Source organism: Carlito syrichta, unplaced genomic scaffold, assembly GCF_000164805.1.
Source record: "Carlito syrichta isolate Samal-C Ts95f unplaced genomic scaffold, Tarsius_syrichta-2.0.1 Scaffold132680, whole genome shotgun sequence".
NCBI lineage: Eukaryota > Metazoa > Chordata > Mammalia > Primates > Tarsiidae > Carlito > Carlito syrichta.
In genome coordinates this window covers 128,625-154,752 of record NW_007076776.1, presented here as the reverse complement: position 1 = coordinate 154,752, position 26,128 = coordinate 128,625, and the positions used below count along the sequence as shown (strand labels likewise).

The 26,128-nt window shown below is 34.4% G+C and overlaps 1 protein-coding gene across 1 annotated transcript in view; it reads left to right on the top strand.

The window, feature by feature from the left end:
- Positions 1-298: 298 nt before the first annotated feature.
- The window catches only part of LOC110594752 (disintegrin and metalloproteinase domain-containing protein 5-like), a gene marked incomplete at its 3' end in the record, with an annotated part of 151,479 nt that continues 125,649 nt past the window's right edge, over positions 299-26,128 (top strand). Inside the window, exons 1-9 of the mRNA XM_021708189.1 lie at positions 299-322; positions 718-773; positions 2,973-3,051; positions 3,434-3,510; positions 4,283-4,457; positions 5,808-5,873; positions 22,060-22,131; positions 22,550-22,713; positions 24,480-24,561. Coding sequence (XP_021563864.1) covers positions 299-322; positions 718-773; positions 2,973-3,051; positions 3,434-3,510; positions 4,283-4,457; positions 5,808-5,873; positions 22,060-22,131; positions 22,550-22,713; positions 24,480-24,561 — 795 coding nt within the window. The remainder of the gene's footprint in view (positions 323-717; positions 774-2,972; positions 3,052-3,433; positions 3,511-4,282; positions 4,458-5,807; positions 5,874-22,059; positions 22,132-22,549; positions 22,714-24,479; positions 24,562-26,128) is intronic.

Below are 26,128 nucleotides of genomic sequence, written 5' to 3'. Positions count from 1 at the left end.
ACCTCCAGAGGAGAGCCCTGGGTGCATGAACCTGAGTCTCCCCTCAGACAGACTTTCACTCACCCACTGGCACACGCTTACTCACGCAGAGTCTTTACGGATGTTGGCTCTTATGGAGACTCTCACAGTCTGACCTGTCCCATCACCATCTTGCCAGAAGCCCAACTGAACACATAATGACCATTGAATTTTTGTTATCTTCTAGCGTGTTCTCTAGACATGTCTTTGTTCTCCCTCCATTCCCTCCTACACCCTATTCCAGAAGAATTTTTTTGCTCACAGAGTTAAATAAAATGCAATGGCACTTGTTGTGCTGCTAGAGGTATATTACCTTTCATGTAGTTCTATCTTTTGGGAGTACTCTTCCAATGGTAGGGAAATTTTTCTTCCAGGAGGTTTGAGAGTAAATAAGCAAGTTATCTCAGGTGAGGTGGGCATTTTTGATGGTGGAATCTGTCTGAGCCAAAAGGTAGCAGGCATCAGATAAGCTTGTCCCTCAGAAATATGAGTAGTGGTGAATGGTAGACATTTGAGTGCTTTACTCCCTAGTTCTCAATTTAGAATCCTGAAACTTCAAATATCCACATAGGAAGGAAAACCAACATAATGATTATATATTATTATTTTATTTTTGTCATTTTTAAAAAGTTTAATTTAGAGAAAACACCTTATTTAGCATGTATTATTTTTGTGTTCTTTTTTTGGATTTTGTTACAGGTTGCTTATGCTCTTACAATAGAAGGAAAACCATATCTTGTTGATCTCAAAAAGCAGTAAGTAATTATTTTGTCCTTTCAAAGTTTAATTCTTCCAATTCTTGATTTTAAAAAGTAGTTATAAGTAAAAATCATTTCAATTAAAATGTATTGATACCTATTGTAAACTAGGTATTAGGCAAAGTTCTGGGCACACAAAAGAGAATAAAACTTTAAAAGCTAAAAACAATTTCTAATACTGAAAGACACAGTCAGATACTTTATAGAAAAGCAGATAATTTTATTATATGGTATTATTATAAATGTGTAAATACTATTTCCTATGTCAGGGAAGGCTTTTAGGAAGGAGATGAGAGCTGACTTGTATCTTTAAGGAAGATATTAGCTATATGAAGAAGAAAGATAGGGCAGGGGGGCCTTCTATTTAGAGAGAAAATCATGCATGAAAAATAGAGTTGTGAGACCAAAGTGGCTTTTCTGATGTGCACAAAGGCAGTGTGACTTACTAAAGGATGCATTTTCTGAAGATAGAGGTAAAACATTCTGGAAAGGTTGTCAGGAACCAGGTTGTAGAAGATGCCACAGTAAGGATATTGAGAGCCAAAAGTGATTTTAAGCATGTGCTTATGTAGTTACATTGAGTTTCATATGCCATTTTTGAGAGGGCAAAAGTGAGGTAGGATTACCTATGACTATATAATAGTTGAGGTGAGTGACAGTGGTTGTTTGAACACTAGCACCTGCCATAGCACTAGAAAGAAAAACTCAATAGATCTCAAGATAGATTTGGTAGAGTGTTTGGGAACAGTAAGGAATTTCAGATAATTTAGTTGTTGCTCAAGAAACTGGAGAGGTAATTAACTGAGGGATACAAACAAGGGAAGATATTTGTGTGATGAAGGGTTGAGTTTGGCTTTTGGTTCTTTAAGATATCCAAGTGGATTTACCTCTCAGGTGGAAGAATGTAAGAATTTAAATCCCTGAAAATATTCAGTAGGAATATAGGGAAATAGCTTTAGCAATAGGAATATAGATTTAGCACTAAGCAGTAACTTAACTGTAATTCTTTTTTTTTTTAATGAGCACTTATATATAAGGTGCTTATAAATAGATTAGTGGCAAAAGACTGAATTGTGGGAAAGATAATAATTCTGGAATAAGTAGGACAAAACAAACAAACAAACAAACAAACAAAAAACCCAGTCAACATGGAAGATCAAGTTGGAAGGGTCAAGGAAGTAGGAAGAGAAGCAGAAGAATGAGGGTGATAGAAATTAGGTAATTGGATTGGGTGACCACAGTTTTCAAATAGAAATTAGAAAACCAGTGCAGAAATGATTTTTAAAATGTCTTTGGATTTGATATCCTGTTGGTTATGAATTTTTCTCAGGGAAATTTCAGGGTAAATAAGAATTGAGAAAGCAAAGGAAATATGTGTAGGTAATTCTTTTGATGAAATACATTGAGAATTGGAAAAATATAGCAGCAACAGGAGATGAGGTCAAGAGAGAGTTGTTTAAGACAGTAGTTACTTGTTACTAACATTTTAAATGGCATTACAATACAAATACAATAGAGTAGAAGAGTTTAAAATTATAGGAGAGGAAAACTATATATCTTCTGTACACGGCACAGGATGAGCTTCATAGCACCAGTGTAAGGGTTTGCTCTGAATAAAAGAAGTAATCCTCTGGAAATAGAGATAAGGAGTGTGACTAGGAACAAGCGGTTTGAGAGTGAGGGAGCCATGAGGGTTATGTGGGATGATTGATAGGAGAGGGATCAAGTTTTTAAATAGTTACTGAGAGAAATAAAATAAAATTCTGACTAATATTATTGAGAATTTGGCAGTTAGCTAGGCATAATGAATATGAATTTATAGTGAGACCAAGACAATCTTTCTGAATTTTATGTCCTATTTTAATTTTGAGACTTGGATATAAAATCTGAGATCAATGAATGATAAAGACAAGGATTTGAAAGTCTTTGCTGGAAATTGAGACATATGCTATATCATTTTGACATCTCTAGCAGTTTGGGTTGTTCATTAACCTCTATTTTTGTATTATAAGTCACTCTAGTAAAAATGCCTCCCTTAGAACCAAATTTAGTGTAAGTGGTAGAATTATTTGGACAATAGGACAGAACAAGTTGATTAGCACTACTTTAAATTTCTCAGTTAAAAGATAATTTGCATTTGAAGAATAATTTTTTTCTGCTTCACAGCTTGAGCATGTTTTTGTGATTTTTGCCTAGATCATTTTTCTCTCCAACTGCTGCTGTTTATTCTTATAACAAATATGACATCAAAATTTCTGAGCCTTTGTTACATCAGGTAAGACAGGTTATTTTTTCCTATAGACTTGTTATTCTAGATTTATTTAAAGACACAAATATTCTGAAATTACTAGATTATTATTTTACATATTCACTGAAATTAAATAACACTGAAATTATTTCCACCTGCACACATTTACTGGGTGATTTCCATTCATATTAAGGTACAAATATAGCAAAAGTAATAAATATAAATGATGGGGCAACCCCTTTGGGTCCCTTACCACTGTGGGAGATTTGTTCTCTCAATAAATCCTGCTTTCTAAAAAAAAAAAAAAAAAAAAAAAATATATATATATATATATATATAAATGATGTATGTGGGATGTTCATTTAAAAATAAGTTATCCATTTGTTTTTCTTTCCTTATTATTTTTCAGATGGATTGCAATTATAAAGGATATGTTGTGGGTATTCTAAATTCTCTTGTGACACTCAGCACATGTTCAGGACTCAGGTTGTAGACCATTTAAAGATATTTAGTTTACCAATATTATATCCTGCTAGTCTATGAAACAATTCTCCATATTTCGTTTCTAATTTTGTAATCATTTTTGTTATTTCAATTCCCTAGGGTCTGAATTAGCATTCCTAATATGATTGGATTAGTCCCCGGGCAGTATCTATATCTGAAGGGAGCCTACCTGTTGATACTGACAGAATGTCAGGGGGAGTTGATTGATCTCTCTAAACTTTAGTTTTCTCAAGTTCTGCTTTTGTCCAGTGTATTAATGTCCTAGAATTACTGACAATTATAGAATGCCTGAGACCGTTAGACACTGACTCTGTACTCAGTCATTTTTAGGCATGTAGTACCTTCAATTCAACAGACACAAGCAAATTATTTAGGACATGAAGAGCCAGAGGAGAGTTAAGTGTATCAAAGAGAAGGGATCCAAGTCTAAGGAAGAGAGTGCCCACAGAGACTACAGACTGGTTTAGAAAATCTATACAACTGAAAGGGATTTTAAGCTGTTGAACACATAGATCCATGCCACTACCATGCTTTCTTTAAGATAATCAAAGAAGATTTGTCATATAAGCAATACCTATCCTGTGGTGTTGTGGTCTATGTCTGGAGTAAGACCTCAATGAATAATGAAATAGTGTAGAAAAACTAAAGTGACTTTAAATCTTAAAAAAATTCTGCCCCAAATTTATCATTATAATATTAAATTGTAGTTTTGGTAGAATCACTTCAGACTTCTTTTAATTATTTTAACATTCAGGGGAACAGTACAATTGGAAAACATCTCATATGGAATTGAACCACTGGAGGCAGTATCAGGATTTGTGCACATGATTTATGAGGAAAAAAATGATAACACTAATATTCCTCTCTTAGGAGAAAATGACACTTATGCTTGGTTATCAAGTCAGTATCAAGTCAGAAAAAGGTCAGGGGTAAGTATTGAGTCTTAATTTATTTGGTATAATTTTGTGAACTAAAAAATACTTTCAGAACCAATTTTGATTTAGTGACTTGCAAATCTTAAAATAGTTTTACTTTTGCATGACTTTTAAAAGGGCTAGAGAATAAATTTATGGTCATTGTTATGCTTGTCATGAGATGAAGGTTCAGCAAAAGACTTAATCTTGGAAACAAAAAGATGTGTATATAGGACTAAAAGAAGCTAACACATTAATTTTCACATGATTTTTTTTATTTTTTAGCATTTAGATAATTAATATAAAGTATTCCTTTTCCTCAATTACTTTGATAATTTAGGTGAGAATATTATGTAATCTGAATTTCTCAGTTGAGTGTTTCATGAGAGTTCAAAAATAGATATCAGTGACTTACATAAGGTCCATGTAAAGCAAAATGATGATTGTTTTCCTCGGCATAGAACTTCAAACCCATCATAAATAACATTCCTAGCTCTAGTGAACAGCTATTGCTTGTAAGCTTTAGTAAAAATTTTCTAAACTACGTTGTTTACCAAAAGTAATTTCCTGACAATTGGTAACAGAAAATCTGCCCACACGAAAGCTTAGCATGAAGATTATTAGAAGTCTAAGAAAAGTAAAGCTTTATGTTATAAACTTAAAATTTCCAGTATCAAGCCCGGCATGGTGGCTCACACCAATAATTCCAGCACTTTGGGAGGTGGAAGTGAGAGAATTGCCTGAGCTCAGGGGTTCAAGACCAGTCTGGCAACTTGGCAAGACCTGCAATAAATCCAAAAATCAGATAGGCATGGTAGTGTGTGCCTGTAATCCCAGCACTTTGGGAGGCAGAAGTGAAAGAGGATTGCCAGAGTCCAGGGGTTCAAGAACAGCCTGGGTAACTTGATGAGACCTCATCTCTACGATAAATCCAAAAATTAGCCAGATGTGGTGGCAGGCATGTGCCTGTAGTTCAAGCTACTTTGAAGGCCAAGGTGGAAGATCACATGAGCCCAGAAGGTTGAGGCTGCAGTGTCTGTAATTGTGCCACTACACTCCAGCCTGAGTGAGAGTGAGACTTGACTCAAAAACAAACAAACAAACAAACAAACAAAAAAACCCAGTTTTAATTATTATATAGCTTGGGTTCTCATAGTATAGCTTGAAAAGTCTAGTGGAAAACTCTAGTGTTCACCAGGACACTTCTAAAACTGGAATTTTTTGAATAGTACCTAAATTTTGTATTTGAAAACAACCTCATTATGTAATCAGTAGCAACTCGTTTTGAAATTTATCTCCAAATATAATTTCAGTAGAAGGCAAACTTTTGAAAATTTCTCAGGATTCTTGATGTGTGTTTTTCAGAGAACTGAATTCACCAAGTTAGTCCCTCGATATCTTAAAATGCATATTGTTGTGGATAAAGATCTGGTAGGTCCTGTTTTATGCACAGTTATTTTAAAATTATTTAACATTTGTCTTTAACTTGATTTCAGTAATCCAATGAAAAGTTTCAATTTTTTATTATGCATTTGCAATTAACACATTCTTATAAATGTGAATAAACCAAGTTTTTGTTCATTCATTTATTTTGGAGGATCTAGTCACTTTTGCAAAGTGAAGCATCTTAATTTTCTAAAGTTTTTTTGGCTATTTTCCTTTTTCCAAAAGGTCGAAATCCTCAGTAAAATGTTAGATTATATCTTCTTCAAACCCTCAGCCTCCACGTACAACAACAATATTTAGCTGCCTCAGCTTTATCAGAAGGGTTGTCTACAAAACAAATATGCCACTTTTTTCAAGCAAAGAAAGAAAACAGACTATTGCCTGTTTTCTTTCCAGTTCTAGAAAAGTGAAACAAAAAGAAAAATGAATGAACAAAATTCTCATATTGAGAATTCACAACTATACTTCAGATTTCTCAGGGATTAGATTTCAAATACATATTACATATGTGTTTAGGATTTAAATTCATGCCAGGTTTGTAAGAACTGAAGGCCCCTGATGGAAGCCCGTAGTTCTTATTACTGGAGGACTGCTATCCAACCAGGATACCTCAGGATTCCTACAGATTCATATCAGCCACACACGTATACATGAGCTCACAATCTATACAGAAATAAGCCACCATGAACAGTGATTGCTAGAACAAAAAAATAATAGATTTAGACGCACAAAGCTTCAGATATTAAACATTTTTAAATACAGGTCATAATCAATAGCACAATAAGATGACTATCGTTAGCAATAATTTGTTGCATATTTTTCACTAACTAAAGTGGAATTGAAATGTTCTTAACACAAAGAGATGATAAATATTGAGGTGATAGATACTTCTGATTTGATCATTATACTGTGTATGCCAGTCATGTATTCACCACATGTGTTCCATTTAAATTATATAATATTATATATCCATAATAATTAAAAATAAAAATTGAAAATAAAATAAAATATTTTCTCCTAAAGGAATGTGTTGATTCCAGAAGAGGTGAGCATGAGGCAGGAAAGCTGAGCTAAATGTTAGCAGGAATAACCAAAATTGAAGTTCATGGTTCACTAAATAATTGGGGAGGGGTATTTTACTATAACTATGTTAACCCAGTACAAAGCCAGTGCATATTTTGAAATCATATATTTTGAAAAATTGCAAAATCAATTAGAAGGAAGAAAGAATTTTTGAGCATGATTAACAAAAAAGGCAACAAAGAGAAAGAAAAACATTATACACTTATCATTTGTCTCATAAATGTGGGACAAATTTATAAGCTAAGGTTAAGATAAAAGATTTAAACTCAAATATATAAGTAATTACATTAGACAAGGGGGACTAAGTACTGCAATTAAAAACCAAAAGATAAGGATTAATTAAAAGTAAAGACGAAGATTATCATACCAGACACATTTACACAAACACACATTCTGCTTACAACTGACATATTTAAAATATGGTACATAAATAAGAAAGCAAAATGCCTAAATATCCACTAATAGCTTTAGATAGATCACTGAGGTAAAAACCAACAAGGAGATTTGGAACCTCCACTTGACCCTCATTCAAATGGATTTAATAGACTTCTACAGAACACTTTACCCAACAACTACAGAGTATACTTTCTACTATTAGCACATGGAACAAACTCTAAGATATTCTTGGACATAAATAAAGCATGAGCAAATGTCAAAAGATCAAAATAATACCATGCATCTTCTCAGATTACAGTGGAATAAAAATAAATATCGCCACCAACAAGATCTCCCCCCAAAACACACAAAGAAGTGCACCCTAAACGATACACTGTTAAATGACTTCTGGGTCAACAAGGAAATCAAGACAGAAATTAAAAGTTTCCTGGAAACAAGTGAAAACGAAGACACATCTTATCAGAATCTCTAGTATGCCTTGAAAATAGTATTAAGAGGAAAATTTACAACATTGCACACACAAATCAAGAAAACAGATCACAAATAATCAGCCTAATGGCACACCTCAAGGAACTGGAAAGGCAAGATCACCTGAATGCTAACTTCAGAAGAATCCAGATCACCAAGATAAAATCATTCACAACACAAAATTTGGTATATTGAAAAACTAATACAGTTGATAAATTTGTAGTGAGACCAATCAAGAAAAATAAAAAAAGTCAAAGAAGCCACTATAAGAAATATAAATGGGAAAATCTGTAGAGATTCTAAAAAGCTTAAAAACAATGTTAAGGCTTACTATAAGAAAATTTGGGGGGGCAAGAAACTTGCCAATTTAGGCATAATGTAAGGTTCTTTGAAAATAATGATTTACAGTCTACAGAAAAGATACCTGTACACACATGTTTGTTACAGCTCTATTCACAATAGCAAAAACATGGAAGCAACCATGTTGGCCATTGAAACTGGACTGGTAAAAATATGTGGTACATATACACAATAGCATATTATGCAGCCATAAAAAAGGACAAATATCTGGACTTTGCAGCAACTTGGATGGATTTAGAGTCGGTCATACTCAGTGATCTATCACAGAAACAAAGAACAGAGTACCATGTGTTTTCACTCATAAGCGGACCTTGAACAATTATAATACTATAAGAAAGGGATTGGTAGTAGTGGGAAACTGTCAGGGGAATGGGGGAGGGATTGGCAGTTGAGGCAAACTGCTAGGGGAGTGAGGGGCATACCTCATCAACAAGGGTACTTGCATAATCAAGGTTTGTATATCTAACCCTGAATTGTACTCCACATCTTTATAATAAAAAAAGGAAAAAAAATAAAGAAAATAATGAGTTAGAAAAACTAACAAGTGGAAAAATATAAGATTTATTTAAAAATGAATTCAATTTTTTTTTAAAGCTTCTGAAAAGAAAACTTTGAAGTTGTTATGATTCTTTTAGGGAATCCTACCAAGACACTAAGGAGAAATTATATCAACCTTATAAAATTATTTCATATAATAGATAAATATGGAATTCCTTCTGTCTTCTTTTATAAGACAAATTATAGATTCATAACACTCATTCACATAGATGCATAAATCCTTAACAAAAAATTAGCAAATGATACGTTATATGCACATACATATGTGTATCAGATAAGATGAGATAACATTTAAAAGGCAATTTATGTAATTTATCAATTCACTGAGTAAAAAAGAGTGACACGATCCTTGCAACTGATACTATAAAGCGTTTGGTTTAATTCAGCATTTATTTTGGTCAATAACTTAGCAAATGAGTATCAGAAAGAACCATACTTAAGCAGAAAAACAAGATATCTGCAAAAGTCCCACAGCACGCACCAGATTCAGAATGAATGCTGAAATAATGAAATCTTTTCCTTTAAGATCAGAAAAAAGAGACAAAGATGCTTGTTACTACCATTCCAGTTTAAGTCTAGATGGAGATTTTTGATCACACAATAAGGCAGATCAAATAAAATAAATATATAAAGATTATAAAGGCAGAGACTTAAATAATCTGTAGATAAATACTTAAAATGAATTCACTTAATATGGATGCCAGATGTCAATATACAAATCTCAAGTGTATTTTTAAATAGCAAAAAATAAAATTAAACATATTTACAATAGAATAAAAATATCAGATAGCTTAGAATAGGTCTAATAGCAAACATGCTAGATATTTAACTAACAGTTAATTGGGATAAATTAAAGAAAACTAAAAATTGAAAGGTAAATATTTTGCTTGGGATTCTTTATGCAATATAGATGCCAATTTGCTCAAAATTTAATGCTATTTGAAGTGTGATAATTTTATTCTGAAATTTATATAAAAATTCAAATGATTCAGAATTGCCAAAGACATTCTTGAAGAAGAAACTCAGGAGTACTAACTCTATCAGATATTAAGGTTTATCTTTCGGTAATGTTAATTATGAGGAGCTTAATTTCAGATGTAGGTAATTGCAGATATAATTACACCAGACACACAAGTATATGAATAATTAATCTATAGTGCAGTTGACACTAAAGATTGGTGAAAAAAGACAATTATTTTTAGAAATATATTCAAATATAATAAGATAATTGGATAGCTAATTGGAAAAAAATGGTGAAGCCTTGTTTTTATATTACAGCATGTACAAGATAGGTTAGTGAACCAATTTAAAAGGCAAAGCAATAAATTTTCATGAACTTGAGGATGTAAAAAACAATATTTATACATTGTACCACACTAAAATGGAAGAATTCTGTTCTTCAAATTGCTAGGGTATGAACAGATAAGCCATATAATATAGGAAGATATTTTCATCATACATAACTGACAAAGAAACTGAATCAAGAATAAATAAGTTTTATATATCAATATGAGGATGTTAGTATAAAAATGGGCAATATATTTTAACTGACCTTTTTTTTTTTTTTTTTTTTTTTTTTTGAGTTGGAGTCTCACTCTGTCTCCCAGACTGGAGTGCAGTGGCCGCTCCCGGCCACCGCAGCCTCGACTGCTGGGCTCCGGCGATACTTCCGCCTCAGCCTTCCGAGTAGCCGGAATTACAGGCATGATTTTTTTTTGATTTATTGTAGAGATGAGGTCTTGCTGCCCAGGTGGATCTCGAACCTGTTAACTGACCTTTTACTGGAGGATACTCAAACAATCAGTAAATAAATGTAGGAAAATGTGCTCACGTATAGATTTATTAATGACAAATTAAAGCCACAATGAGATACCACTATACATTCACTAGAATGGCCAAAAATGAATGAAGTATGTCTACATTTAAAATAAAGACATATCTCATAAAGATAATATTGGGAAAAAGAAGTCCATTACAATGGAAAATAAACTTTGTGATTCTACTTATATATGTCGCAAACAAGAAATACTATCTATAGAAGTTGGGGAGGGGAATAGAGAACAAATAGTGATTAGGAGAAATTATCAGGGACTTTTTGGCGGTCCTGGCAGCGTCTATTTCATGATATACATGGTGGTTACACATGTGTGTTTACTTTGTAAATATTAACTGAACTGAACACTTATGATCTGTGTCCACTCTGTATATGTTACTCTTCTTTTAAAAGTGAAAAAAATCATTATAAGAAATGGATTGTCAGTAGCGGGACACTGCCAGGGAAGGAAGGGGAGGGTGGGCACAACATCAATAAGGGCACCTGATCTCAAACCAGGTGAAGTGGGGACCAAAGGGAGGCCCAAACTTTACCTGTACGATGACTACTTGTATACTTAATCCTGAATTGTACCCCACATCTCTAAAATTAAAAAAAGTGTTCCAATGAACATGCATGTGCAGGTAACTTTTTCAGAGAGTGATTTGAGTTCCCAATAGCAAAAACATGGAACCAGCCATGCTGCCCATAGAAAAAGGACTGGATAAAAAATGTGGTACATATACACAATGGAATATTTCGCAGTCATAAAGAAGGACAAAATTATTAACTTTGTTTCACAGCAACTTGGATGGACTTAGAGTCTATAATACTGAGTGATCTATCACAGGAACAAAGAACTGAGTACCACATGTTCCCACTCATAAGCCGGCCTTGAACAATTATCATACTACTGTAAGAAAGGGATCGGCAGTAGTTGAAAACTGTGGGGGGGGCGTGGGGGGTGTGGGGGTTGGGATTGGCAGTAGTAGGAAACTGCCAGGAGAGGGGGGGCACACCTCATCAACAGGTGTACCTGTATAATGAACATTTGTATACCTAACCCTGAATTGTACACCACATTTTAAAAAATAAGAATGATTTTTAAAAAGTTAAAAAAAGAAATAAAAGTGAAAAAATCAAAATAATGCTACCGATTTTATAAGACTAAACATTCCAACTGTTCTCATAGATATGGAACAATGAGAATTTTCACACTGGATGTAAGAATGTAAATCTGTACAGTCATTTTGGAAAAGTGATTAATGTTGTCTTCTAAAATTAAAGATGTGCAAGAGTAATAAAGGGTACTTACGAGCATTATATGTAATATGCTCACTAGAGCAAAAGGACAGATTGTTCCAAATGTAGAAAATAAATACAAATAAACCTAAATTTTACAAAACCAAAGGAAACCAATCACAAACTAGATATTACTTAAAATGTTTTTTTCCCATAAGAAATTTGATTGGCTTGATATCACCAAAGAGGTAAGTCTGCACTGGCTGACCTTGAAAAGAAAAATAAATGTTCATGGTTATTTGAGCTTTTGTGATATGGCTTCTCCATATAATATAATTTTCTCTTATTGGCTCCTCTGTCTAAATTGACATTTCCATGATGATTATTTCCATTATTAGGATTCCTAGAGAAAATAGAAACTGAAACTGAAGTAATGGTAATAGCATGGTAATAGCAGTGCAATCTCTGCATATCATAATCCATGGAATGCAAACAAATTTTTCAACACATATCAATAAATATAAAAATAATTTGAAAAATTCCCTACTGAATGCTAGATAAGTACAATGCCATCAAGTAAATGAAAGGAAAGCACATGGCAGGAAATACAAAACACTGGGAAAAAAAGTAAATTGGTAAATAATGTAAAATGAAATAACAGCAATAGAAAGCTTAAATGGACCAATTTTTATAGAAGAAAAAAAAAGAAATTTGTGAAAAATACTATTAAATGAAAAAGCAGCAGATGCCCAAGGGAACTCTACTAAATCTTCACAGGCCAGATTAACCTAATGTAATAGAAAGTAGAAAAAGAAGAAATATTTTAAAATTATTGTCAAAAAGCACGTATAATATTAAAACTTTATATATATATCACAAAACTTCCAACCTGTATTTTTGACAGATTGGTAAAAAGACTCAGCACACTAAAAATGTAAATGTATGATCAACTGCATGATAGCCCAGGAATGCAGGCACTGTATATTAGGAAAACCATTAATTTAATTCAATATGTAAACAAAATGATTGACATACATACTAAAAAGGTCTTTTATATATGCAAACCCATATTCCTTGTTCAGAAAAATATTTCAATGAAGTGGAGCTTTGGGGATATTCACATAATATGATAAATTAGACATACTCCGACCCTCAATCTGTGGTCATTTGATTTTTGACAAAGGTACCTTGACAATTCAATGGGAAAGAATAGTCTTTCAACAAATAGTGCTGGAAGAATTTTTTAGGAAATTTTTTATTTGAAAGATGTGGGGTACAATTCAGAGTTAGGTATACAAATGTTCATTATGCAGGTATCCTTGTTGATGAGGTGTGCCACCCTCTACCCTGGCAGTTTCCCACTACTGCCAATCCCTTTCTTACAGTATTACAATAATTGTTCAAGGTCCACTTATGAGTGAGAATATGTGATACTCAGATCTTTGTTTTTGTGATAGAGTACAGTATTATTGACTCTAAGTCCACCCAACTTGCTGCGAATTTCATAATTGTGTCCTCCTTTATGGTTGTGTAATATTTTATATGTACCACATTTTTTTATCCAGTCCTCTTTTGATGGGCAGCATGGTTGGTTTCATGTTTTTGCTATTGTGAATACTGCAATAAACAAACGCATGCAGGTATCTTTTTCATAGAGTGATTTGAGTTCCTCTGGGTATATTCCTAGTAGGGAGATTGAGGAGTCACATGGGAGGTCGAATTTTAGATCTTTCAGGAATCACCACAAAGAGGCTGTGCTAATTTACACTCCTAACAACAGTGTAGAAGTGTTCCCTTTTCCTTGCATCCTCTCCAGCATTCTGTTGTTTTTTGAGTTATTGATGACGGCCATCCTGATGGGAGTTAGGTGATATCTCAGTGAAGTTTTAATTTGCATTTCATTAATGATTAGTGAGGCTGAACATTTTTTTCTTGTATCTGTTGGCTGCTCACATGTCTTCTTTTGAGAAGTGTCTATTCATATCTTTTGTCCACTTTGTAATGGTGCTTTTTTTTTTTCTTTTTGGCACATTTGAGTACCTTATAAATACTAGATGTTAGGCCTTTATCAGACATACAGTTGGCAAATATTTTTTCCTCAGTCTGAGGGATGTCTCCCAACTCTCTTGATGATTTCTTTGGCTTTGTAGAAGCTCTTGAATTTGATGAGGTCCCACTCGTCTATCTCATCTCTTATGGCATGGGCACTTGGGTTTTGATCAGGAATTGGTTGCCAGTTCCAATTTCCACAAGGGGGTCTCCTGCATTTTCTAAGGTTCTTATAGTTTGAGATTTTACGTTTAGGTCTTTGACCCATTTAGAGTTGATTTTTGTGTATGGTGATAGGTAGGGGTCTTGTTTTAATCTTCTGCATGTGATCAACCAGTTTTCCCAGCACCATTTACTGAATAGGTTCTCCTCTCCCCAGTGATTGGTGGTGGAGGTATTGTCAAAGATGAGTTGAGAAATTAAGATTTTGCTTCTGGAATCTCTATCCTGTCCCACTGGTCTATATGGCTGTTCTTGTACCAATACCAGGCTCTTTGATTATTGTAGTTTTGTAATAAAGTTTAAAATCTGGAAATGTGATACTTCTTGTTTTTTTGTTTTTTTGTTTGGCTGAGGATTGTTTTGGCTACTCATGGTCTTTATGTTTCCATATGAATTCCTGTATTGTAGGTTCCAGGTCTGAGAAGAATGCTGCTGTAGTTTAATGGGCATTGTGTTAAGTCTGTAGATTGCATTGGGTAGGATGGACATCTTAACAGTGTTGATTTTTCCATTCTCTGAGCATGGAAAATGTTTCCATTTGTTTGTGTCATCTTTGATTTCTTTGAGCAGTGTTATGTAGTTCTCACTGTAAAGGTCTTTGACTTCTCTGGTTAGAAAGATGCCAAGATATTTCATTTTTTGTGTGGCTTTTGTGAATGGGATTGTGCTTTTTATTTGGGTTTTTGTTTGCTTATTGTTGTTGTATAGGAAAGTGACTGTCTTTTACACTTTTATTTTGTACCTTGAAACTTTGCCAAAGTCTTTTATCAGTGCAAGGAGGTTTTTTGACAGATTCTCTTGGGTTTTTCAGGTATAGAATCATGTTGTCTGCAAAGACGGATAATTTGACTTCCTCTTTTCCTGTTTAGATTTCCTTCTCCTGTCTGATTGCTCTAACTAGGACTTCCAAAACTATGTTGAGCAAGAGGGGTGAGAGTGGACATCCTTGTCTTGTGCCAGTTTTCAGGGGAAATGGTTCCAATTTCTGTCTGTTTAGCAGTATGTTGACTGTGGGTTTCTCATAGATGGCTCTTACTATTTTCAGGTATGTTCAATCAATGCCTAGATACTCGAGGGTTTTTATCAAAAAGGGATGCTGGATTTTATTAAAAGTCTTTTCCACGTCTAATGGTATTAACATGTGGTTTTTGTTTTTACATCCGCAGATGTATTTAATTACATTTATGGTCTTGTGGATGTTGAACCAGCCCTACATCCCGGGGATGAAGCCTACTTGGTCATGGTGGATGATTTTTGAGATGTGTTGTTGGATCCAGTTTGCTAGAATCTTGTTGAGAATTTTAGCATCTATGTTCATAAAGAATATTGGCCTGTAGTTCTCTTTCTTTGTTGGCTCTTAACCTGGTTTGAGTATCAATGTGATGTTAGCTTCATAAAATGATTTGGGGAGAGTTCCAAGTTTCTTGATTGTCTGGATTACTTTAAATATGATTGGTATTAGCTTCTCTTTGTATGTTTTGTAGAATTCTGCTGGAAAGCCATCTGGTCCAGGGATTTTTTTTTTTTTTTGTAGGTAGTTTTCTTATGAAGTAGTCAATTTCTGAGGTTGTTATTGGTCTATTTAGGGTCTTGATTTCTTCTTGTTTCAACTGGAGAGGTTGTGTATTAATCAGAAAGTCATCCATTTCATTTAAGTTTCCAAGCTTGTTTCCATACAAGTGAACATAGTAAGCTCTGGTAATCTTTTATAGTTCTTCAGCGTCAGTTGTGACTTGATCTTTTGCATTTATGATTGTGTTTCGGACTTTTTCTTGGTCAGTCTAGCTAGGGGTTCAAAATCTTGTTTATCCTTTCAAAGAAGCAAATTTTTGTTTTAATGACTTTTGTATTTTTGTCTTCTATGTCCTGAATTTGTACTTTTATTTTGGTGATCTGGAGTCTTCTTCTGAAGTAGGGTTTTGGTGGTCTTGCTTTTCCAGTTTCTTTAGGTGACTTGTTAGGCTATTCACTTGTGATCTTTCCATTTTCTTCAGTGTGTTTGTAGTGATATGAATTCCCCTCTTAATACTGCTTTCATGGAATCCCTGAGATTTTGGTAAGATGTTTCTTCATTTTCACTTGTTTCCAGGAATCTTTTAATTTCTGTTTTGATTTTCTTGTTGACTCAGGAGTTCTTTAGCATCATGCTGTTTAGTGGTCATGTCTTTGTGGGTTTTGGGAGAACTTTGTTGATGTTGATATTTGTTTGTATTCCACTGTGATTGAGAAGGTGCATGGTACTATTTCAATCTTATGAATTTGCTAGTGTTTGATTTATGGCTGAGGATGTGGTTGATCTTAGAGTACATTCCATGTAGTGATGAGTAGAATGTATATTCTGTGGTTGGTGGGTGGGGTGTTCTGTAGGTATCGCTTAAGTCTATTTGGTCAAGTTGAGATTCCAGATCTCCTTGTTCATTTTTTCTCTGGTGCTGTAGGGTTGTTAGTGGGTGTTTATGTTCCCTAGCTATGATAGTGTTAGAGTTAATATCTTATTTTAGCTTTACCTAGAAGTTGCTTTATGAAAGTTGGTGCTCCTATGTTGTGCGTATATATGTTTAGGATGGATATTTCTTATTTATGGATTTAATCTTTTATCATTATGTAGTGACCTTCCATATTTTTAAAATTTTTGATACATTAAAGGGTATTTTGTCTGATGTTAAGATCATGACTCCTGCTTTCTTTTGTGTTCTCGTCACCTGAAAATTTGTTTTCCATCCTCTTACTTTGAGTCTGTGAGTGTCCTTTCTGGTGAGATGAGTCTCTTGGAGACAGTATATTGCTGCATCATGATATTTTATCCAATTTGCCATTCTATGTCTTTTCAGTGATGCATTTAGTCCATTCACATTCAGGCTAATTATTGAGATGTAAGAGTTTATTCCTGTCATGGGGTTCTTGTAGACTCTGTTGTTGCTGCTGCTGCTGCTTGTTTGTTTAGTTGTTTGCTGTCCTTCTTTTCATTTTATGGTTGATTTATGTATGTTTTCCATCTTTTTCCTGCATTCTTGGGAAGGGTGTTGTTCTTTTTTTTTCTTTCTTTCTTTTGTGTTTAATACTTCCTTAAGTGTTTTTTGCAGAGCTGATCTGGAAGCAGTGAAACTCTTAGGGATTGAATGTCTGGGAAGGATTTTAATTTTCCATCGCTGATGAAACTTAGCTTAGCTGGGCAGGTCATTCTTGGTGAAATTATTTATCTTTGAGAACTTTGAAGATTGGGCTCCAATCTCTCCTAGCTGAAGTGTTTCTGTAGATAAGTCTGCTGCTATTCTAATTGGTCTTCCCCAGTAGGTAGTCTGACCTTTCTCTCTTATTCCTTTAGAATTTTTTCTTTTATACCTACTTTGTGTAGGTGAATTATTTTGTGTCTAGGAAAGTGTCTTCTCATTTTTTTTCTTGCAGGGGTTCTCTGAATCTCTTGGGTTTGAGTGGTCATGTGACTGCTGAGATGAGGGAAAGTTTTCTTGGATAGTTTCAGGAATTTTTGCTTAAGGGTGGTCTCTGTCTCTCTATCTGCTGCAGGGATTCCAATTAATTTTAGGTTCAGTCTTTTGATGTAATCGCTCATCTCCTGGAGATTTTGTTCTGTCTTTTTAAGCTTCTTTTCTATGTTTTTAACAGTTTGAGTTAGTTCCATATTTTGGTCCTCAAACTCTGAGATTCTTTTTTCTGCTTGGTTAATTCTGCTTTCCATGCTTATCAGTTTGCTATTTATTTCATTCACTGTATTCTTTATTACTGTTATCTGTTATCAACTACTTTATTCTTTTCTCTTATCTCTCTTCATTTCTATTTATTCTCTCTAATAATATATTGATATCTGGGTTTGTGGTTTGAGACTAGTCATTCTGGGGCTCTTCATTGTTCGCATTTTGAAGTCTGTTTTCTCAGAGGTTGATCTCCCAGGGATCTGTGTGAGACCCATATTTTTCCTTTGGTTTTTTTTTTTTCATTTGTGTAGGTTTTCTTCTCCCTTTTTAAAACCTCTTCTTTAATTCTGTTGTTCAGTGATGGGAGATTACTTCTATTTGCTCAATATCCTATTCCTCCTTATGTAGATCCTCTGGATTTGTTCAATTCTGAAGCTGGACTGGGGGTGGGGAACTGTGCTTTTTGCAGTTTTGAGATTGAATTAAGGGGGGAGTGTGATTCAGAAGCTATTTGCAGATCCCAGTATCTGCTGACAGGTATGTGGGCCCCCTGGAACCCACTTCCCATCATTTTACAGTCTGTCCATGCAGTAGGGATGTATGTTTGCCCTCTGAAAGCAAAATGAGGTAAGAAAAGGAAGATAATGGAAAAAAAGAATGAGGTAGACAAAAGTAAGGAGAGAGAGAAGAAGAGGGAAAACAGGCATACCAACTAATGAATAAACAGAGAAACAAACAAAGAAAAAAAAACACAAAACAAAAAAATACAGACAATCATACAAACAAACCAACGAAACCCTCTGTTGATGCACTCTCCCTCAAAAATACTCATACCCAAACAGAAAATCTAAAAAAAAATTAAAATACCAGATACAAAGCAAGTATGAAAATGTAAACAAAAAAGAGAGAAGAGAATGAAAAGAAAACAAAACAAAAAACCAACCAAAAAAAAAAAAAACAAAAACACAAAAAAAAACCCCAAATGAAACTCACTCTGTGGCAGTTTCTGTAACTCCAAGTTTCTTTCGTCTGCCACCGCTGCATTAAGGAATGGATCCGGTCTCCAGCCCCTCCCCTCTGCACTCAGAACAGGCTGATAGGGTTGTTCTCATTGTGGCTTAGATATCCCCATGGACTACTGTGGTAGGAGGATGGATCAGATCCAGACTCACTTGACTTGCTGCCGCTGCTGTCAAGTCTTCCACTCATATCTGACTTGTCTGTGTGTGTTTCAGTGTGGGGGAGGAGCGTCTGTCTCTCTGAGTCCAATGGGAAGATAGCCTCTGGGTGCCAGGTTGGAGGCTTGAAAGAGCTGGGCGAGGCAGTGCAGGTCTTTGCCCCTCCCTGGACAGAGAAAATGGCGCCAGTTGACATCTTCTCACTGGTGGCAGGCCTCCATTCCAGGTTTCCATGTCCTGCCTTCTCCATAGTTCCTGGAGCTCATGCCTGGTCTGCTGCCACAGGTGATGTGGTGGGTTGGGTGCCAGGTAATGAAGAGCAACTGTTCTCTGCTGCCTCCTTTCAAGAGATCCCCGAGAATGGCAGATGATCTTGCGTACTGAGGGCTCCCATCTCAGGGTGGTGGGGGTTGCAGTCACCTCCTCATGTGTATGAACCCAAGTCTCCCCTCAGATGGACTTTCACTCGCCCACCAACACATACTGACTCACACAGAGTGTCTTTATTGACACTCACTTTTGCAGAGACTCTCACAGTCTGACCTGTTCTGTTGCCTTCTTGTTGCCCACTTTCTCATTTGCTGCTGGCAGAATTAAATATCCAGGAGCAAAAGAATGAAGTTGGAGCCCTACCTCAATATATATATTTGTATATTTATATATGTATCTACAAATTACCTAAAAATGGATGTAAGCACAAAATGTAAGAGCTAAAACTTCAGAACTTACAGCAAAATATAGGCACAAAATCTTCATGACATTGGATTAGGCAATGGTTTCTTACATGTGGTACTAGAAGGACTGGCAACAAAAAGATAAATAAATTGTATAATATTCAAAATTAAAATTTTTGTACTTCAAAAAATCATCAAGACAGTGAGAAGACAGCCTATGTAATGGGAGAAAGTTTTTGCAAGGATCTGCTGAAGAATTCGTACAAAAATATGTAATGAGCTATTAAAACTCAATAATAAAAGTCAGATAATTAAAAATAGGCAAATGATCTTTTTTCTCCAAAAAACGTACACAAATGGCTAAGCACATTTAAGATACTCAATGTCATTAACTATCAGGGAAATGTAAAGCAAAGCAAAAGATTACCATTTTACATCACTTGAATAGGTAAATAAATAAGATAGTGTTAGCAAGGGTGTGAAAAAATTTCTCATGAATTACTGTGGGAATATAAAGTGATACAGTCACTTTGGGAAACAATCTGACTGCTCCTCAAATTGTTAAACATAGAATTACTATATGATTCAGAAATTCTACTTCTAAGCACCCAATAGAAATGAAAAATGTCTGCACAAAAGCTTGAAATGTTTATAGCAGCATGATTCATAAGCAAAAAGTGGAAACAATCCAAATGTCCATCAGCTGATGACTGTATACATAAAATGTAACACACCTACTCAATGGAATGTTTATCATTGATTTTTACAAAAATACATGCTGCAATATGGATGAACCTTGAAAACATTTTGTTTCAAAAAGAATAGTATCAAATGTAAATATGGAGGAAATTCACATTCTTAAAATAATTTGCTTTTAGAAAGTAAGAATGGGCCGGGCACAGTGGCTCAAGCCTGTAATCCCAGCACTTGGGGAGACCCAGGTGAGATGATTGCCTGAACCCAGGGGTTTGAGACCAGCCTGGGCAACTTGGTGAGACCTCATCTCTACTATATATAAATAAAATTAGCCAGTCATGGTAGTACACACTTGTAATTCTGGCGACTTGGAAGACTGAGGCGGAAGGATTGCCTGAACCCAGTGGGTCGATCCTGGGGTTGCCATGAGTATGCCACTGCGCCCCAGCCTGGGTGACAGAGTGAGACTGACTCAAAAAAGAAAAAAAAAAGTAAGAATAAAAAATATATGAATGAAAGTTTCAATTTAAAGTGTTAAAATTGTAAGACAAGAAATGTAAGAAAAACAAAGACAAAAATTAATAAGAATAAACATTAAAATTCAAGAGTTGGTTTGTTGAAAAATAAATGGATAGAAATGATAATTATGAAAATGTCATGGCATTGAAATGGGTAAAAGACGAACTATGGTCTTAGAGAGGTTTCAGACAAAAAACGAACAGTGACAATTTGATGACATGATAAAAAGAGATAATAATTTGAATAGGTCAGTTGCCACAGTGTTAGATATGAGAGTTTTAATGGAGTGTCCCTTAAAATATTGCAGGAAGACATGATTAATATGCTAATACAGTTATTTTAGGACAAAGCAAAACATGCAACTTAATTTTATTGTTCTAATATTTACTTAGCAACATTTATTTACTCAACTATGGTAAAGCATGCACACATAAACAATAGACCCATCTTTCTTAACGCTATAAACCTCTAAATAAAATATTAATTTTGATAGTATACTAATAGCATTTACTACTTTGATCAATAAATGCAGTCATAGCTTAATATTAAGTAATATATTAATAAAATGCATTGCATCAATAGGTCAAATGGCAAAAATTATTTTAGTGTATTCTCAAAAAAGCATTTGATACAAAATCAATTCCATTTTAATAAAAGATTTAGTAAATAAAAAGTCTTATATATAACTTTTTCTCAACATGACTTAGAATAATCACCTTAAACTGAACACCACGTGATGAAATATTTGAGACTTTCCCATGAAAAATCAGAAGCAAGGCTTACATGCCTGATGCTACTATTGCTGTTTAATATTGTCCTGTCATTCTGAAGCAATTAGATGTAGGAAGAGCTTATTTTAAAAAAAAAGAAATTGGAACATGTGGTACTTTGTGACATCAAAGGATGTTTCTAAACATGTGTACTATATCACTTTAATGGTGATCCTCTCATGTAGGATTATCCTTCTTTCTGCATATTTTTTTTGGTCTGGGATTATATTTATAATTTTAGAAATAAGTATATTTTGTTTATGATTTAATTTTCAAAAACAATAAATACTGTTACAAATTGAATTCATTAAACCCTGCTTAAAATTATTATTAAATGTTTTTATTAAATCATTATATATTATTATTGATTTCTTGTATATTAATGGGAATGTAGTACTAGACTAGAATATGGCGTATTGTATTGAAAATGTGATATATTAATTTTGATGTGATATACTTAATTTTAAAAAAAATCACTTATCTTTTTCAGTTTGATTACATGGGCTCTGATACAAAGACTGTAACACAGAAGATTATTCAGCTAATTGGCCTTGTTAATGCTGTAAGCTTTTAAAAATTATTTTGTTCACATATTTTGTAAAAATATGGATAACATGAATTGGTGTTTATAGCATTTTGCTATGCTGTTGAAGAATTTCCATAACCAAAATACTGTATTAAATACCGGGGGAGAGGGGGCAAAAAATGTATACACATTTAAAGAGATGTTATCTACGTATTCCTTTTAGTTTGCCATAATCAGAAGTGTTACCACTTCGATCAGCTCTTGTAATTGCAGAAGTCAAACATGACTTGTATCATCTTTGGTTATCAGTTTATATTGAGAATTACAATTTTAATGCAGTTTTTTTCTTTCTTTAAATGCATACACATTTTGTTGGCACCCTCTGCATATTTTTATAAAGTTTAATAGAATGTTCAAATTTACTTAAAAATTTTCATTTATCTTCTCCCTTTAGATGCTTACTCAGTTAAAACTGACTATTGTAATATCTTCCATTGAAATCTGGTCAAATGAAAACAAAATATCTACTACAGGGCATCCTGATGGTATATTAAATCAATTTTCAAAGTGGAAACAAAACTCTGACTTTAAAATACATGATTTTGCATATTTGCTTGCGTAAGTGTAGTATTCTGTATTTTATAATATTAAAGGAATAACCCACGATAACTTAATATGCTAATTATAAAAATAAACATTTACTTTGTATATGTTGTATTTTACAAGTTTGTGAAAAAATGTAAACTAGAAGCCTTGTCCTCAGGGAGCTAATGAGACAAAATTTAAAAAGTTTTATCAAACAATGTAAAAATACTGATAACAGCAAAATTCCATTAAAAAGTAATAAAATAACTAAGATAATTTATTGAAACATGAAAATATTTTTAAAAATTTCCTTTGGTTTACAAACCTTTGCTACAGGTTATCGTATTTCTACATTCCTGTCTCTCATCTAATCAAAGAAATATGTTGAATTGTCATACTATCTAGAATCTAATGTACAGAAAAATCTGTTCATCTTTAGTGAATGATTGAATATGGAGGTCACAGAAATTTCAGGGCTATAAACATAGAGTGAACTAGAATAAAGACTGTTAATCATTAGTGTAGTAATATTTTGCATAAGTTATTAGGTCTTATCCTATTTCTGGATTTTTATCAAATTCAAAATTGACAGATATACAAGGTCTGACAATTAAGTTTACAAACTCATTCTAGAAAAAGAGATCATTAGTGTAATAATATTTTGCATAAATTATTAGGTCTTATCCTATTTCTGAATTTTTATCAAATTCAAAATTGACAGATATACAAGATCTGACAATTAAGTTTACAAACTCATTCTAGAAAAAGTGCTACATACTTTATTGCTGAATATCATTACGGCTCCCCTTAAGAAGCTATACCCCGACATCAGTGCCTAGTCCACCCATCAAAGCAATTTTGTAACTCCTTTTCTGGAATGGCCATCAGAGCTGTCATTACAAGAATGTCAGAGTTTGAATCAGAACAAAAAACAAACACTAAATTTCTTGTTAAACTTGGCAAGAGTGGATGTCAAATCAGGAGCATGTTAGTCCAAGTTTATGGGGATAATGCCATGAAGAAAATGGCAGTATATAAATAGATTAAACTTTTTTCTGAGGGGCAGAAAACATCGCTGATGAAGAGCCATCAGGATGGCCAGTAGTGAACAGCACTGACAAAAACATTGCAAAAATTCATTGAATTGTGCATCAAAATCGTCGACTGACTGTGAGAAGCATAGCAGACCAAATAAATGTCGATAGAGAAACAGTTAGGAAAATCTTCTGAAAATTTTGGCATGAGAAAAGTGTGTGCAGAAATGTTCCTGAAGGAGGTCTTGCATCACCACAATGTACCAGCTCACACAGCACCATCTGTGAGGGAGATTTTAGCCAGTAAACAAATAACTGGAACTCACTTCCTACTCAACTGGTTCCTAATGAATTTTTCTTTACATGAAGATAAAGGAAATATCAAAAGGAAGATATTTTGATGACATTCAGGATATCAAGGATAATACAATAGCTCTCATGGCCATTCCAGAGAAAGAGTTCCACAATTGATTTGATGGGTGAACCCGGTGCCGGCATCAGTGCACAATTTCGCAAGGGTAGTAGTACTTCGAAGGTGACCATAATGATATTCAGCAGTGAGGAATGTAGCACTTTTTCTCAGATGAGTTTGCGAATGTAATTGTCAGACCTTGCATATTGAAATATTCTTTACTTTGAAAATTTGAGAAAAATGTATTTTAAAATGTATTTAAATTCAGGGTAACATGGGGCTTAGGGCATAGTAATTTTTCAATAATATTTGCTGCTATGAAAATTATTATCATTAATAATACTATTTTTTAGCTTCAGGAAACATCCTACCTTTATAGGAGCCACATTTCCTGGACAAGCTTGTGATGAGAATTATGTTGCTGGAGTTGCTCTGGTATGTTATTATCCTGTTTGTTCTTGCTATTTTCATGTTTCTAGATTTCATAAATATTTTAAAGCATGCATAAACATATTACATAGTTTACTCATCCTTTTATAGTTTGTGTACCACTAATTTGGGGTACAAAAATTAAACTGCACATCATTGCCTTAAAAATAAATAGGGCCGGGCTCGGTGGCTCAGCCCGTAATCCCGTGCTTTGGGAGTCTGAGGTGAGTGGATTGCCTGAGCCCGTGAGTTTGAGACCTGCCTGGGCAACTTGGAGAGACCTCATCTCTACAATACATCAAAAAAATTAGCCAGGCGTGATAGCGTGCGCCTGTAGTTATGGCTACTTGGAAGGCTGAGGTGGAAGAATTGCCGGAGCCCAGCAGGTCGAGGCTGCAGTGGCCGGCCACTGCACTCCAGTCTGGGTGACAGAGTGAGACTCCAACTCAAAAAAAAAAAAAAAATAGGACATTTAAGATGAACTGATCATGAACTGATCATGTTATCATATTGCTTTTAAAAAACATATTTGACTTCTGTATGTCAAATTTTAATTTGAACAATAGTATGCTATCATGTAGCTTAGCTGGGCATGGAGGTACATGCCTATAGACCCAGCTCCATGGGAGGTGAGGCAGAAGAATTGCCAGAACCAAGGAGTTGGAGGTTGCAGTGAACCATGATTATTATATAGTCAATGCAATTTTGGTGTTTATTATTGAACATCTGATTATCAGTTTTTCTTTCTAATTTAATAATGGGTGTATATCTTATGTTTTTTAAAATTTTAATTAAATTGATTAATTAATTTTAATTGACCTTTTTTTTTGAGTCAGGGTCTTGCGGTGTCATCCAGGCTGGAGTGCAGTGACACCACCACGGCTCACCACAGCCTCCGCCTCTTGGGGTCAAGTGAGCCTTCTGCCTCAGCCTCTCAGGTAGCTGGGACCACAAGCTTGTGCCACCATGCCTGGCTAATTAAAAAAATATATATTTTGCAGAGATGAGGCTTTGCTATGTTATCTAGGTTGGTCTCAAACTCCTGAGTGCAAACAATCCTCCTGCCTTGGCCTCCCAAAGTGCTGAGATTACGGGTGTGAGACAGTGTGCCTGGCCTGGTTTTTTATTATATGATATTTCTTATCTGTTTTTTTCTGTTTTAAGGTAATTATTTTATTATTGCAATAAATTCTTTTTTACTCATTTGAGAGGAGCAGATTGCTGTAGGAGAGAACAGCCATTGAATATTTACAATCCATTGTTTTCTGAGGAAATGGAGAATGACTTTTTACTATAGATATATATCATGTACAATCAAGTTATATAAAATCAGAAAGGTGAACTAACAGAGTACTTCAGAAAAAGATATCTAGATATCTGCACTATTATTATTATTATTATTATTATTATTTTTGAGTTGAAGTCTCACTCTATCACCCAGACTGGAGTGCAGTGGCCGCTCCGACCACCGCAGCCTCGACCTGCTGGGCTCCGGCGATCCTTCCGCCTCAGCCTTCCGAGTAGCCGGAATTACAGGCATGCGCCACCACGCCCGGCTGATTTTTTGATTTAT